Here is a 14,811-nt window from a genome sequence, read left to right as displayed (position 1 = left end):
GACTCTTCTAACTGATGTAGCTGCCTGCAGTCTCTTCCCACTTCCGTCCATTTTTGGGCTGCTCCCCAAATGACCCTTCTACGTGACTTCATTATGACCCAGTTTAATGCTTTTTGATAGGTCCCAGTACTGCAGGATAAGGCCGTAGTTAATCTGAAGCATGGCGTGCAAGGCTGCGCGGGATGACTTTTCCAGGGTTACACCTCCTGTTTATACCTGATGCCTTTGCAGAATTTCAGCCTTATGAGCTTGCACTACTAAGCCTCCCCTGACTCCATGACTTAGTCAGGCTGTCCTCTGTATTACTGCAGCAGTGACTGGATACTGGACACGGGATATTGGAGCTCCTGTTCATGTAAAGATCATCACCATTGCTTAGCAAGTTGCCCGTGTGTGTTCAGATAATTAAAATAGGTAACTGAATTACTTCCCATTTAGGCAGAGCTGTCTTAAATCAAAACCACTAGTCCTAACAGGTTTTATTGGCTCCAAATGGTTACCTGTTTGAGGCCACATCTGGCTGACCACATATTTCTGTACATAAGCGTATGAGGATGTATGTGCATGTGTACCAAAGCCAAAGATACATGGGATTCCTTCTCAAGTTGGTTAGGTGAAATAAATTTGATTCTTTTGATAGACACACAAATCGCCATGAATCACTTTCATATAAATATGTTTTATTGCAGAGAAGTTATTATTATTTACATGCTGTAACACATCACAACATAAATTTACCAAATATTTCATGGTGGGATGCTGTAGGTTTCAGATAATAGTTTCAGAAGAACCACAGATTAAGTGAAGAGACTTACAGCTTTATTGACTCTACAACTCTCGGTTGCTAAATGCTAGAAGTCAAAAGGCAGTGTTTTTCAGTCCTACCTGTCACCACTTGCATGCAGAAACCTAGGAAGCAAATACAAGAGAACTGTCGAGTTTCAAATCCAAGTTGCCACCAAAGTTTACAATGGGCTGAGTTATATAATTCATGTCGTAAAGCATTTAATTCTTGCATAAAATATACAGTTCTATTAAGATTGGTATAAATCTACTTATTTATAAACCCTGGCTTAAAAACAAGGACAGGATGCAGCCTGCACATGCATTGAGAAGGACAACCTAGCAAATGTTTGTGACCTTAACAGTGTTTATTCACTTTCTTACTGTTATCGATCTCAGAAAATAACCTCAAGAATTGTAGATTTAAACTTCTCTTGGTGATAAGCAATGGCGATGAAACTCTAGGAAAGACCCTAGGCACTCTCACTGATTTATGCTGGTGGAGAAAAATCTATGGACTGTAGACTGTCACTAAGGTATAATTTGGCAAGTCTTCTTTAAGCCACATCTCTAGCAGGATCATCCTGAAGTGCAATAAAAAGTCACTGATGCTTGACTGCTTAGGTCTCAAAAAGCGAATAAAGTGCTCACAGACCTTGAACATAAGTGAAACAAGCAGGTAGACCTGGCAATTCCTATCCAAGTTCACAAATATACCTTAAAGTTGTATTCCAAGGTTACTGAATACATAGGCCTTGACTGAAAAGGAAGAAAAGAAGGAAATAAATGAAGGAAATGCAGAAAAATAGAATCTCTATATCTCTTCAAACCTACCCCACCAACCTGAGTAATGTACAAACTGAGCAAATGGGTGAGGAAGATTTATGCACAGCTTTGCAAAATGGTGACACGCTCATTGACTCCTGAATAAAAATCGTTGAGAAAATCTGATGATGAATAAAGAGAAGTCCTAGTTTCTACCCTCCACTGAGAATGATATTCTCTCAGAACAGCCCATATCTGCCTTCTGATTCTCTTTTCTTATCTTTCATCCTCCTAGCATGTTCTCCTTGCTTCTCATTAAATGAAAAGTTACTTAGGCTGGAAATGTCCTGGCCAAATGAGCCGTCGATACTCCAGCGTTTAGCGGGGAGAGAAAGGGAAGTCTGCATTCTATTTCTAAGTAATTCATCTTTAACTAAGATGAGACTGAGCTTCAGATCAGAATCTCTTCTCACGATCACATCAGTAGGGCTAAGTCAGCAGCTTAGGATTTCCATGCCAAATGATCAGCGTGGAAGGCAGTAAGTTTTACAAATTTCGCTCCGGGAGCTGTTTTGCTTTGCGTATGAACCTGGCATTTTTAATTTTGAGCGAGGTGGCAATATGTAGGACTTGTAAGTTTTCCAGTGCTTGGGAGAATGAAGAGCCTGTACCACCTTACAGGCTTTGAATAAATCAGGTTATAAACCTCTTTGGGATTTAAGCCCAGCAAGTGCTACCCCTAGCTGAAGCAACGAGTAAGAGTTTATGAGAATAAGTAGTTGGAGGTAATTTAAAATATATATTCGGTATGCATAATAAAAATATATCCATACAATGATCTTGATGCTATCATAATTTTTCTCTTTAAAAAAATACTCCCTTGAAAGTGCTATCAGTAGCTCCCTTTCTGTCTGTGTTTTGAAAGGCAAATTCCCTGGCTCTGCAGGGAAGAGAATTACTGTTGTAATTCTCATGTCATTCCTAGAGTCTTCCCTTTCGGTGGTGATACTAATGTGCAGTATATTTTTCTCACTCTTAGCTTCTTCCTTACGAAATGCTGCTAAGTATGAAATACTGAAAAGAGTTAAAAGGGACAATAGATTGGAATGAAGGCGTTACCTGTCTCTGACTCTGAACAAACAATAGGTAAGTTGTCCTTTACTGAGACACATGACTAGATTTGGACCGCTGGGTCTCAGAGTCCTAACAAGAAGTGCAAAACAAGTAACTCAACTTGTATAAAAAACCCTGATTAAGACAGTATAACAAACCATGAGGTGAAACAATAGAGTCAAATCCAAATTCACAATATATATAAACCACAGCCAGAACGAGAAGAGTTTATCATAACAGTTATGGCTTCCCAAGCCGGAGAAAGCTTACTGTACTTCAAGAATCAACTAAAGTTGATAGATAGCAGGTATTCTGTAACTTGCGAGAACAATTGAGTAGCTGCAGATTGCATAAATGTGTTGTGTCACGTAATATCAAAGTTATTTGCAAAAGTTATACAACCTGGAATGCTTGAATATGAGACACAACCATGTACTGAAACATACATTTATAAGAAAATGAGAGCAATCATTAATATAAAAGGTATTTTTGGGATGCATTAAGTTAGCAGTGCTATCAAGGTTAAATAGGTAAAGTAAGTTCAGTTAGCTACTTAGAATTTCGGTCGTATATGTCTATACCTTCTTCTTCTTTGCACAATCTCATACTGTGTCTTCTGGCTTGCCTTGCTTAGGATCTTCAAAGGGCCATGGGCAAATACTGATCAGGGGCAGACGGTGAGGGCTACTCTCCCTACATGCCGAAATGTCAGGATTCTCCTCATGTCCTCAGGGGAAAGACTTCTCTAGGCCAGTCTAATTCCTCCATTGTGATGTTGCTCTGCCCTCCAGGTCTTCTTCTGCCCTTGTCTTTCCCCTTTCCCTTGACTGACAAATATTCTTTGGGAATTTCTATCTTCTGTGGAATTCAGGGTTTCTTCCTTCTTCTCCTTTTCTTTCTGGGGATGCTACGCCCACAAGTATCCCAGACCTCTTATTTCCGAGGCCCTGCTATCTTATTTGCACTTAAAGTGGAAGAGGCAGCAGGTAAAGCACTTCTTTCAGCATTTGGTAGATCTGGGGTCTCAAACTCCCAAGGACACACCTCAGCTCGCGATGTTAAAGGTTGCTGAAAGTTATTACTTGAGTTATAGGAGCCAGGCACATTTTCCTCAGGGGAAGATGTTTTTTGTTCCTGGTCTCCCGTTTGGTTGAGATTTCCATTCTCTACTTTTGATGCTACAGCTTTGGGGGGCAGCTCTTCATATTGCCCAGCACACACGTTTATCGCATAACGCTGACCGCCATTCTCACCTTTAGCCCTCCCTGGGGGAACCTGAGTCTTGGAAATCAACTTCTTCTCATCTTCCAAAACGGGCTGACCTTGGCTCTCCCAAGGGCATACCTCAGCCTTGTCTACGCTCTTCTGATTGGTTTGCTGACATAGTTCAGCTGCCTTAGGCTTCTGATGAGATTTTTCCTTTAAGGAAAAAGTTGGGTTTTTCTCCATTTCAGAAGCTGCAATAGATACGTGTTTTTGAACTTTTGATTCTGAAGGCACGGGACCAGGGGCCAGGTCATAAATCTCCCAAGGGCACACTTCCCCTATGTCAAAGTTGTTCTTCATCTGGGTGGTGCCTGGGCTCATCTCAGAATTGGCAGTGGACGGGTTGACCCTTTGTTGCTTCATAATCCCAGATTTCTGAGGTTTTCTTGGCTCCTCCAAATGACTGGAGTTTGGGGGGGCAGAATCTTTAGTCTCTGCATTATCTGAATTTGAGTATTTTCTGTTTGCTTCTTTATCTTTTGGCAGAGGTTTCTGGGAGTTAGCACGTTCTTCCAGGCCTGATGTTTGGGTTTTCCCAGCTAATCCAAGAGTCTTCTCCTTGGCACTTGCTATGACACTGAGAGACTTTTGTAACATGGATGTTCGTGGGTGCCCCTGCTTCTTCTCTGAGCTGAGATTGTGAGCACTTGCTGACTTACACACCAAAGGCACAGACTCTGTGGACTCGGCCTCACTGTTTTCTTTCAGTTTCTGTGTTAATTTTTTACTTGACAGAGACTCCAGTGTGGAATGTTCTGTAGACTCCTCTTCTTGGCTTTCCCCTGGTAAACTGTTGGACTCTTCTGTGTGCTCCCTCACATGATCGTAAGTGCTGTGGGATTTCTTCAGTGAGAAGACTCGGTTTTTCAGGGACTCCTCCTTGGGCTTCCCGGTGTTACCTGAAGACTCTTGTGGGTTCTTCCTGACCAGGGCAGTGCTTTTGGCTGTGCTGTGGTCTGTGACTTCCTTGTCCTCTTTGGAACACTGCCTGCTGACCGTCTCTGGGATCTCGGTGATACGCCTCATGATTGAACGGCCTAAGCCCTTCTTGGAGCACCGCTTTTTCTGGAGGTGGGGGTTATTTGTAATCATCTTCTTCCTCTTATATATTTCCAACTGGGCATAGAGTTTCTTCAGCTCATCCTGCCAGAACAAGAGCAAATTCACAGAGATGTGGAACTTAGTGATTTAGCAAGATAATATTACTAAGTGTAATTTGAGGTTTATTAATTTGCATTCTGTTTCACATAGCGTTTGAACTTTAAGACCTGAACACATGCATTTTACCCTCGTTTCATGGAGCAAGCCCTTGGGACTTACGAGTTGTGTGTGCCAGACTCAACTGGGATCACAATAAAAACACAGCTTATTATCTACCGATAAGCCATACCCCTAAACGATATTGGAAGCATCATGTAGCCATTGATAAAATTACCCCTAATGGTAGATCAGATCTAGGGGACAACAGACCATCAGTTACTGAAAGCATCTTCTTACTCCAAATGCTGATATGTTGTCACAGATTATTCTCAGTAACCCATTCTCTCTGCTCACAGATCTGCCTTTCCATCAGCAAAATGTCATAAATGGTATTAGGGGACCAGTGTAACCAGTTCATCATTATGGCTGCTAATAAAAGTCAGCTGAGACTATCAAGATTGGCTTGTAGAATTTCTACCATAATAAATGTTTTACACCTGAATTAACTCCCTTTGATGTCTTTGGTTCTTACAAAAACACACAGTCCCCTTCTCTTTTTCTCTCTGACTCACACATGCACACAGATGAGCATACACGTACATCAGCCCACATGGGCTTGCCTGTATAAACGGGGTTAATCTGAAATAAGAAAGATGAAATCCTGGTATTACCCGAATGTCTTCTGGGTCTAAGCTGTGCTCACTCCATGCTGAATTGATACTGCTGTTCAGGTAGGATCCAGACCGGCCCATGTCTAGCTCATCTTCATATGCTTCTGTAGCAATGTCATCTCGTGGGTTATTGCTTGAATGTGAAAACTGCAATAGATACTCAATATGAGCTGTAGACATTAGCCCACTATAAGGCAGAGCATAATAATTTTCTAAAGGTTCTAATGTTCGTATCATCTCTTCGGCTTAGAACTCTTCACAAAAGATCTGCTGCTATGTTTGTGTTTTGCTTTCCATGTTACACGCTACAGCTACAGCTCTTAGGCAATATTGATAAGTGGTTCCTTCTCTGACTACTATTTTCTTCCTTGTCTTTTCTCCAGGCTCCCGGTGTTCACTTACGCTACTCCTCTTCCATTATATTTGCATTTTGAAAATGAAAATAGGTAGAAAAACCCAAACAAATGTTTTCCAAGAGTAGCAATTTAAACTCCCCGGCAGTTGGATGGAAATATTTTTTGAGCAGTAGGGTCTACCTTGTGTTTGTCGTTTTGTTTCAAATAGGGGACACTGTATTTCATCTAAGGGCACAAGTGGCTCTGATCACAGACAGTGACTTTCTGTCTACTCCACTTAGCTTCAAAAAAGTTGCTTCCAAGACTCAGGGGACAAGGGATCTCAATTCCAACCTCAATTGTGTTGACAGTGATATCTTGAGCAAATCGTGGAACCTCTCTGGAGCACAGAGCCCTCTCAGCCTAAAGTGATGATATCTAACTTTAAAAGTCAGAGATTCACTGAACTTACAGAATTTTTTCTCAAGCTCATTATTCTCAAGTTCCTCCTTCACCGAACATTTTGAGGTATTTTTATTATTTTCATGTGGCCTTTTGATATTTTTCAGTTTCATGTACTCTTGCTATCTCTATTCTTTTGCAAATGGAGACATGAAGAAGAATGAATTGGGTAAATGATGGAAAGCAGGGAGACTCAAAACAATCCAGCCACTTCACACAATATATAAACTAAGTGACTAGTCTATGAAAATTGAGAGAGAGGCTTAGGGAAATGAGTTCTCTTCTCACAGCTTGTCATCAGCTCAAATACTCCTTTAAAAAATTAACAGATCACCCTTTGATGATACAGAGCAATTTCAATGTCAATACTTGTTAAAATATTTATGTGGGCCGGTGAACATCAATATAAGATAACTAATGTGAAATGGCAATTCTCTGCTTAAGGAACCGTGAAGGTTTTGTTATAGGGACTGGTTGAGAAACCACAGAAATGGGTGAATCTTGCCTTCACTCTTCTACTTATGTTTGTGGTTCCCACATGTGTCAGGAACTTAAGGCCATAAAGATTAATAAAACACAGTCCCTATCCTTCCAAATCTCACAAGCTACTAGTGAATCACTGAGAGGTTATGGATAAGAATGGACTTGTTTTTGTCAAGCACAGTCTTAGAGGTGACCATGAGTTTAAGAAACAGTTACTTGTCAGATATTGTCCATTTTCTACTGCATTATATTTCCTTATATCCATCTAAAATAATATTTGAAATATTTATCTTATCTTTTCTGTTTCCCCCTTCTCCAGAACATAAGTACCACAAGAGCACATATGTTATCTGTTCATTACTCTTATTCTAGTACATAGACCAGTGCTTGGCAAAGCCCCTCAATGATTTTTTTGTAGTTATCTGAAGTTGATATATAATTCATATACCATGAAATTCTCAATTTCAAATCATACAATTGAATGATTTTTGGTATATTCACAGGGCTGTGCAACCATCACCACTATCTAATTCCAGAATATTCTCATCACCTCCAAAAGAATCTTGAACCCAGTAGGCAGTCACTTCCATATCCCCTCTTCCCTAGCTAGTGGCAACCACCAATCTACTTTCTGTCTCCATAGAGTTGCCTGTCCTGGACATTTCATAGAAATGGAATCATGCAACCTTTTGTGTCTAGCTTCTTGCACTTGGCATAATGTTTTCAAGGCCTGTACAAGTTGTAGCGTGTATCAGTGCTTTATTCCTTCTTATTGATGAACAGTATTCCATTGTATAGATACACCACATTTTGTTTATACATTTATCAATTGATGGACATGTGGGTTGTTTCCACTTTTTAGCTGTTATGGATAGTGCTGCTAGGAACATTCATGTACAAATTTTTGTATGAACATGTGTTTTCAATTATTACAACTGAATAAATAGCCTGAGTATACAGTATATCCATCTAATAAAAATGTAATCATATAATGGAAACTATGAAAATGGATAGGATAAACTGCAGTAACAGACTAGCCCATGGAAATTGTGGCTATTTGGTATAATTCAAGTAAGGAAGAAAGTAGGCATTTGGCTCTGTTTACATTTGTTTGGGTTTTCAGTCAGGCTGAATTTCATTTAGTGTTTTGGTTAATTGTGAGAGGAGGTAAAGCCTGGAGTGAATGATAGGAAATCACAATTCTTGTCTCAACCATGCTAATAATATATCGTGTGCCACTTACACAGATACATAGTGCCCTAATATTTTGTTTTTCCATGGGCAAAAGAGGAAAATAATAATAATGCTCTAACTTGTATGTTATTCTCCCACACTCTGCGATCATATTATTTCACTGTAAGCAGCTTTATGGCTATCATGTCCTAGATGAGGAAACTGAAACTCAGAGAGATGAAAGTCTTAGCTAATGATTCCCTACTGTATAACTAGTGGGGGCGGAGCACATATTGATAATTCCCCCCACTTCAGTATGCTGTCTAGATAAATCTTTGTCAGCCTATCTTTATTAAGCAGGATTCTTCTATACACAACATTATAATTATTTATTTCTATTTATATAAAAATTTTCTGAATGTTTGCAATACAATGCTTCTTGAATATCAATCCAAACAAGAGGACTCTTAGAAGAGGCTAATTCTTTTCAAAAAATAATTTTGATGTTATAGCTACAGTCAAAAGCCATCTTGAGCCCATAATTAAAACATAACTGTGTATCAAAATATTTGAAAAAGAACTGAACCAGATGATGGGTTTTGTAAAAATTGAAGCATTTAATAATTATATAGGATATTTAATAAATTCCAAAAGAAAAGAGACATCTAGTTCCCTGAGGAGAGAGCTTTAAAATTATTTTAGAGCGTCAAGCAAATCTCCACACCTCTCTTGGCCTATATGCCAGATAATTTTTTAAAGGAGAAACAACTCCATGCTTATTTAAAATAATTGTCTTGCAAGAGAAAAGTAATGTTAAAGGAGTACCTTTGGAATCAAAAGCAACCCAATGGTGACTGTCACAGTCAAATGAGTATGTGCAAAATACAGCATTAGCATCCAGTCAGACTGAAGTCTTGAGGCCAGAACGAATCTGAAATGAGAATTCACCAAGTTAGTAATCCAACAAGATCTCTATTTAAAACCCTAGGATACTTGGAAACTTTTTTCCTTGGTGTATTTTAAAAAAACAAGCAAGCATGGAAACAGTTGTATTGCTGTTTCTATGGCATATATTGTCATCACAGGAGAATAAGGCTCAAAGTGACTGCATTTGGATAAAGATATGAACTCTTTATTATTTATTATTTTAAGTTATTAGTAAGAAAGACAGCATATAGATATATCATGTGCTAATCATTTCCTGGAATTATTATTTTGTATGTAAATTGAATGTCTTAAAATTAAAGCAACGAACACTTATGAATTCAAAAGAAGAATGGGCTTACAAACTGGTGACTTCAGGAAAATTTGGGCTATGAGACACATCCAAATAACTCTTGATTCTAATTCTCTACATTTGAAAACATTAATCAAGAAAAAAATAAGAAAAAAAAGGGTAGGTAATTATCTGTCTTTGTGAATGACCTCAAAGGCTTCAAGGATGAACAATGTAATGGAAAAATGAATATACTAATGGTTTGTAAAACGCCTCTTCTAAAATAAAAAATTTAGTTATTGTAAAGTATCAAACTGTTTTATGATAATTTAAAATGCAATATTTAAAATCATATCTTGCTGAGTAATTTATAAAGTTGTGTTCTAGAAGAGTTTGCAGGAAACTTGTATAGGAAAACTTCAGTACTGAGATCTACTCTGGTAATTGCTGGAATATTTTCATAAATCATTAGGTATATGTACAAACAAACTCATGTTTTAAGGACTCATTCTTCTGCAGAAACCAGATGTTGCTTTTATCAAGGTCCTTTGCAATTATATTTTTCTTTTAATTTTTTCCCATCTACTGTTTATCCACGAAAAGCTAAATATGAGATTTTACTGCATTTGGAATTAGACAATCAGCATTTTGATTCAGTGATATACATCATCAAATTTAAAAAGCTGATATCTTAAGACAATGCTTATGAACATTAACATATATAATGTTATATAAACATATATGAATCTAAACGTAGAAGAAACTAATTTTATATCTTTTACTAAGTAAATTAGTATTATTTATACTCAGAATTTCCACTAAGTGGATTTCTTCCTCATTTTTACCTCTATCCTATCCCCCACTCCCCCAAATACCAAGTTTCTCCCTCAAATATCAAGTTAAAATGGAGGCTCAAGAGTTGTCCAAAATGGAGAGGTAGTTTCCCCTGTGTTTGGAGACACAGACAAAATGGACTTACAATACATGCATAGAAGTACAGAAAACTCACGATAGCTCACACATTACTAAACAGGATTTTATGAATTAACATCTTCTCTAATTCCTTTGTCAGAAAAGTGGCTTTATACCTGCCTTGGATATGACTAAATGAATATCCACTTTGTTCAGGGATGAGATATTTTTTGACAGAGTCTCTGTAGGGTCAGGTGAGATTTTTTTTTCTTTTTTAAAGCAGTGAAACAGGATCATCATCCTCAGTAACAAGTTACAGTATCTGAAGCATAGAAGCAATATAAAATGTGGCCTGGAAAATGATCTCATCCCAAACTGCTGGGGCCATTTCCAGTTCTGGGGCAGACAGTTACAGGGAAGGGGATGGGTCTACAGTCCACAGGCTCACGCACTGGGGATTTCTATTCAAATGCCAGTGAACATTATGAATGCCAGTGAATGCAAGTGAATGTTAGCCTGACAGTATCTGGAAGGAACAATGCTTACATGTATTTTAAATTAAAATGGTGAGTCTCCCAAAAAGTAATTTTGAAGTACTGTATACGAACATCAATTTTCTCTAAATTAACCAGCTTTTAAATACTGCTGGGCTTGTTAGGTTGCAATTCTGACTAGAACGACCTTAAGAGAAATTGGGTTTTGCAGTCATTTTAAAGATTGGTTTTCTTTGAAAGACTATTTCAGCTTCTAAAAAAATAGATCTAACAGTCAGGATCATAGAAATATTAAAAAATTCAAGTTAGGAAGAAAAGCAAACCTTTTAAAATCTCGCACTTTCCCAAAGCTCTGCTTTATGCTTAGTGAAGGATTATAGAACAGATTAAGCAAAATGCCTTCTGCATTATGAGACTGCCGGACTTAATCCTTTTAGTTTATTTGTTTAATCTGGCAATTTGATGAGAATAAAAGTAAATCTGTATATAAATATGCAGTTATAGCTTTACATATTTATGTATGTATACATACATACATACATACAGTTATGTATGTATAATTTTATATTTTAAGCAAATAAGAAAGAACAGATATGTCCTATTGATAGAGAATACCTTTGCTGATGTTGGATGCCTTATTTAATATTATATGATTCTATTAAAAAATTACAAAGATGAACCCAGTTTATTTAAATTATTATGTTCTTGTTTCTTATTCTTGGACTTTACCAACATTGGAATCATAGCATGTACAAATTCAGTCCACATGTAAATAAGAAATTGTATATACTTGACTCCTTTAATTATTACTGCCTATTACTTGCTTCTTGCTCATCTCCCTAAAGTCAGTGTTCTGTAGATTTAGTGTGTCAAACTATAATTCTATCCTTGGCTGTTTATGACCATACAAGTTAAATTTCTGAGAAAGTAGCTAATATATACTACGATTCTTTGAAGCCAATATGCTACAATCTAATTGAAAGGTAAGTTAAATTTGGAACTTAAAATGTAGGGCTTCCCACGCAGGTGTTCTTAGGCTTGCCTAAGAAAATACCAAGGCCTACCAAGGCTGGTCACCCTGTTGCCATTGGAAGTCCTCCCTGTTCAAAACTTATAGGGGACTACATAGTTATCTGGAAGAAAATTGATCTTGTGAGTATGGCATGTCTACTAACACCAAATCTACTAGGTTCAACATGAACAATTCAGTCAGCACTTGTGCCTATGTGCACCCAGCTCATCATTTACATGGTTCATCTGGCTAGGCTAATGGGTTGTTTGGGACTCTGTAGGAAAGACCTAAGCAAAGTAAGAAAACTAATTTTGTTTTAAAGCAAGCTCGATGCCCAATGTGGGGCTTGAACTCATGACCTTCAGATCAAAAGTCGCATGTTCCCTGATTGAGCCAGCCAGGCTCCCAAGAAAATTATTTTCAGTGAATATTTAGCATGTGTTTCCTAATATGTTAACAGTGCTTATCACTTTTGGGTGGTTGGATTAGGGAGTTTATTTTTTTATCATTTTATGATTTATCTGTAATAACCACCTATTGCCTTCTCAAGAATTTTTTTTAAGTTCATTTAAAAAGTGCTTTACCTTGCCTACTGCTGAAAAGACTTGGACCAGTTGAGAGTTTAAAATCCATTGAAAAAATAAATCAATCAAATCAATCAATCAATCAATCAATAAAATCCATTGAAAAAACATTTAACAATGAAAATTGAAAAGAATAAATCTTCAAGTAGAAAAGGATAAGAATCAATTTAGGCAACTGCTTTAAACAGATTTAATTTCTTGGGCAATTTGGTTCTAAGAAATACAGCAGCTGATTGTAGGGCAAAAGTAGGAAGGCCTTTGCATGACATGGTCACATTCTGGCAACAGAAGACATTTAAACTCATCTGCAATAAGCCTCTTGGTATGCTTAGAACTCTGCAATTGGTTCATTTATATAACATTTAACTTATAAATGGTTCTAGAGAAGCATGTTTGTTATACCTTGAAACATATGTGTTTGATATCCTGGACACAAAAAACAAAAATGCAACTTTTCTTGGGAGATGGTTTGGGAGAACTGTGAAGACTTTGGGGCTCTGCCCATGGCAGAGTCCTCTCTGGTGCTCACTACACTGTGCACAGAGGACACCTCCTCTCGTGTCCTCCAGCTCTAGTCTAAAGAGGATTGAGAGAGACTTCTTTTTGCCCAGTTATAATATCATATTTTGCTTCTCATCTTTCCTTCCTCTTCTCGTTTTCTCTTTTCTCTCTCTTTTGAGAGGGGTCAAGACAAAGCAAAGAGGCAAATTCCCTGGATTCCTAGCCCTTTGATGGAGGCTCCAAGATGATCAAATCATAAATACCCCCTTTCTTACTTAAAAGATAAAAAGTGTAGGTGTGTCTAAGGCTCAACTGCTCTCTGCCATCATCTGTTCCTAGAAGTGCAAGATATAATTTTATAATTATTGACTAAAGTGAGAAATGATAAATATCTTCCAAAACTTCCACAGATCCACACCTTCCCACTCTGACTCCCACTATTATTAATGTTTTTCCACTGAGGGAAATGGCTGAATATTTAAAATTTCTCATTGTATTCTTAAGTACGTCCTAACTTTTAATATATGTAGAGCAAGTGAATGACATCTTTTTTGTTACTTTTGAAATTATAGGATTTCTTTTTTTGTTCTCACTGAGGTTTTCATTTCATTTTCAGATAGGCATAAATTCTCAGAAGATAAGTCACACATATTTCATTTTGTTCACTTATCATTAGCCCCTTTCTTCCTCCTTTGTACTGACCGAGTACGAAATATAGGGGATATCAAAAAATGGAGGGCCAAGCATACATGCGTACAATAGAAGGTCACTGCTAAACCCCATTGCACACAAAAATCTAGTCCTTGGGTTGGAATGGTTTTTTAGTTTTGAATTCAGCAGAATAAATACACATAAATTGTCTATCTGAATATTGATTTTAAAAGCGTAACCCCATGCATTAAACATGAATGGAAACACAGATAATTTATTATATCAACTTTATGATGTATGCATGTGTAGCTTTATATCTTCAGAACAAAAAGTATTACATATCATAACAATATTCAATGACATTCCTGTAAGTGGTTTGATAGAATACAATAATACAGAGTAATTAACCTTCAAAATAAAGGTAGTAACAGAACATCAGCAGGAACTAAGAACAGTTAAAAAAAAACAAAACCCTACATTCATTTGCCATTTCTGTGGCAAAGAAATTAGTCAGCTTAAAAGCATTATCCTTCCCGAATCTTTCCATGATGCATTTTACCCAGTTTTGCTATGTAAATCAAACCACAACACATCGGAGAAATAAAACAGTTATTTGCTAGCTCTACAGAGCACTTGCCTAATTGTATGGAATATAGCAGAGATAATGAGCTCATTGTGAACTGCGACAGCCATATAGCGTGGCTCATGAAATGCTGATGGGACTGTCCGCACTGCATAGCAGAGATAAACACCCCACAAGAGGAATAAAAATTCAGCTGTGAGAAGAACAACAACAAAGAAAAGAACAATTTTCCGTTAGTTTTATAGGTGAATAAAAATGCAAAATTTAAGTGCTTTAGCATGCATTTTGTGTCTATTACAGAAACATAAGTTTAGCTAGAAGTAGATGCATACAAAATGTCATTCACATATGAATACATGTGACACACATTTAAGAGTTTATTCAGTGTGGAGACTTTTCAAAGGTACACTTTGGTTTTTGTTTTCTTGCTTTTTTAAAAACAGTGCTTGGTGTCTCAGATTTTTCTTTTGCTAATGCCTGGCTTTTTTCCTGAAACGACTGTAAAATTATTTTCTACATCCCCAACCTGAGTTTAAGATATTCACGGAGCACCTGGCTCATAATGAAGTCATCAAGGCAACAAAGGCTTGTATTGTGTTCATATGTA

At 37.4% G+C, this 14,811-nt stretch overlaps 1 protein-coding gene across 2 annotated transcripts in view; it reads right to left on the bottom strand.

The window, feature by feature from the left end:
- Positions 1-659: 659 nt before the first annotated feature.
- GPR158 (G protein-coupled receptor 158) overlaps positions 660-14,811 on the bottom strand; it is a 421,093-nt gene continuing 406,941 nt past the window's right edge. For both annotated transcript variants that reach the window (XM_011283685.3, XM_045061023.1), the window contains 4 exons: positions 14,259-14,397; positions 9,077-9,182; positions 5,799-5,945; positions 660-5,070 (listed from right to left, as the gene is read on the bottom strand). In XM_011283685.3, the coding sequence (XP_011281987.3) occupies positions 3,595-5,070; positions 5,799-5,945; positions 9,077-9,182; positions 14,259-14,397 (1,868 nt within the window). In that variant the 3' untranslated portion in view covers positions 660-3,594. The remainder of the gene's footprint in view (positions 5,071-5,798; positions 5,946-9,076; positions 9,183-14,258; positions 14,398-14,811) is intronic.

Source organism: Felis catus, chromosome B4, assembly GCF_018350175.1.
Source record: "Felis catus isolate Fca126 chromosome B4, F.catus_Fca126_mat1.0, whole genome shotgun sequence".
NCBI classification, from domain to species: domain Eukaryota; kingdom Metazoa; phylum Chordata; class Mammalia; order Carnivora; family Felidae; genus Felis; species Felis catus.
The sequence above is the reverse complement of the archived record's forward strand: the minus strand, read 5'-3'. Positions and strand labels throughout refer to the sequence as shown.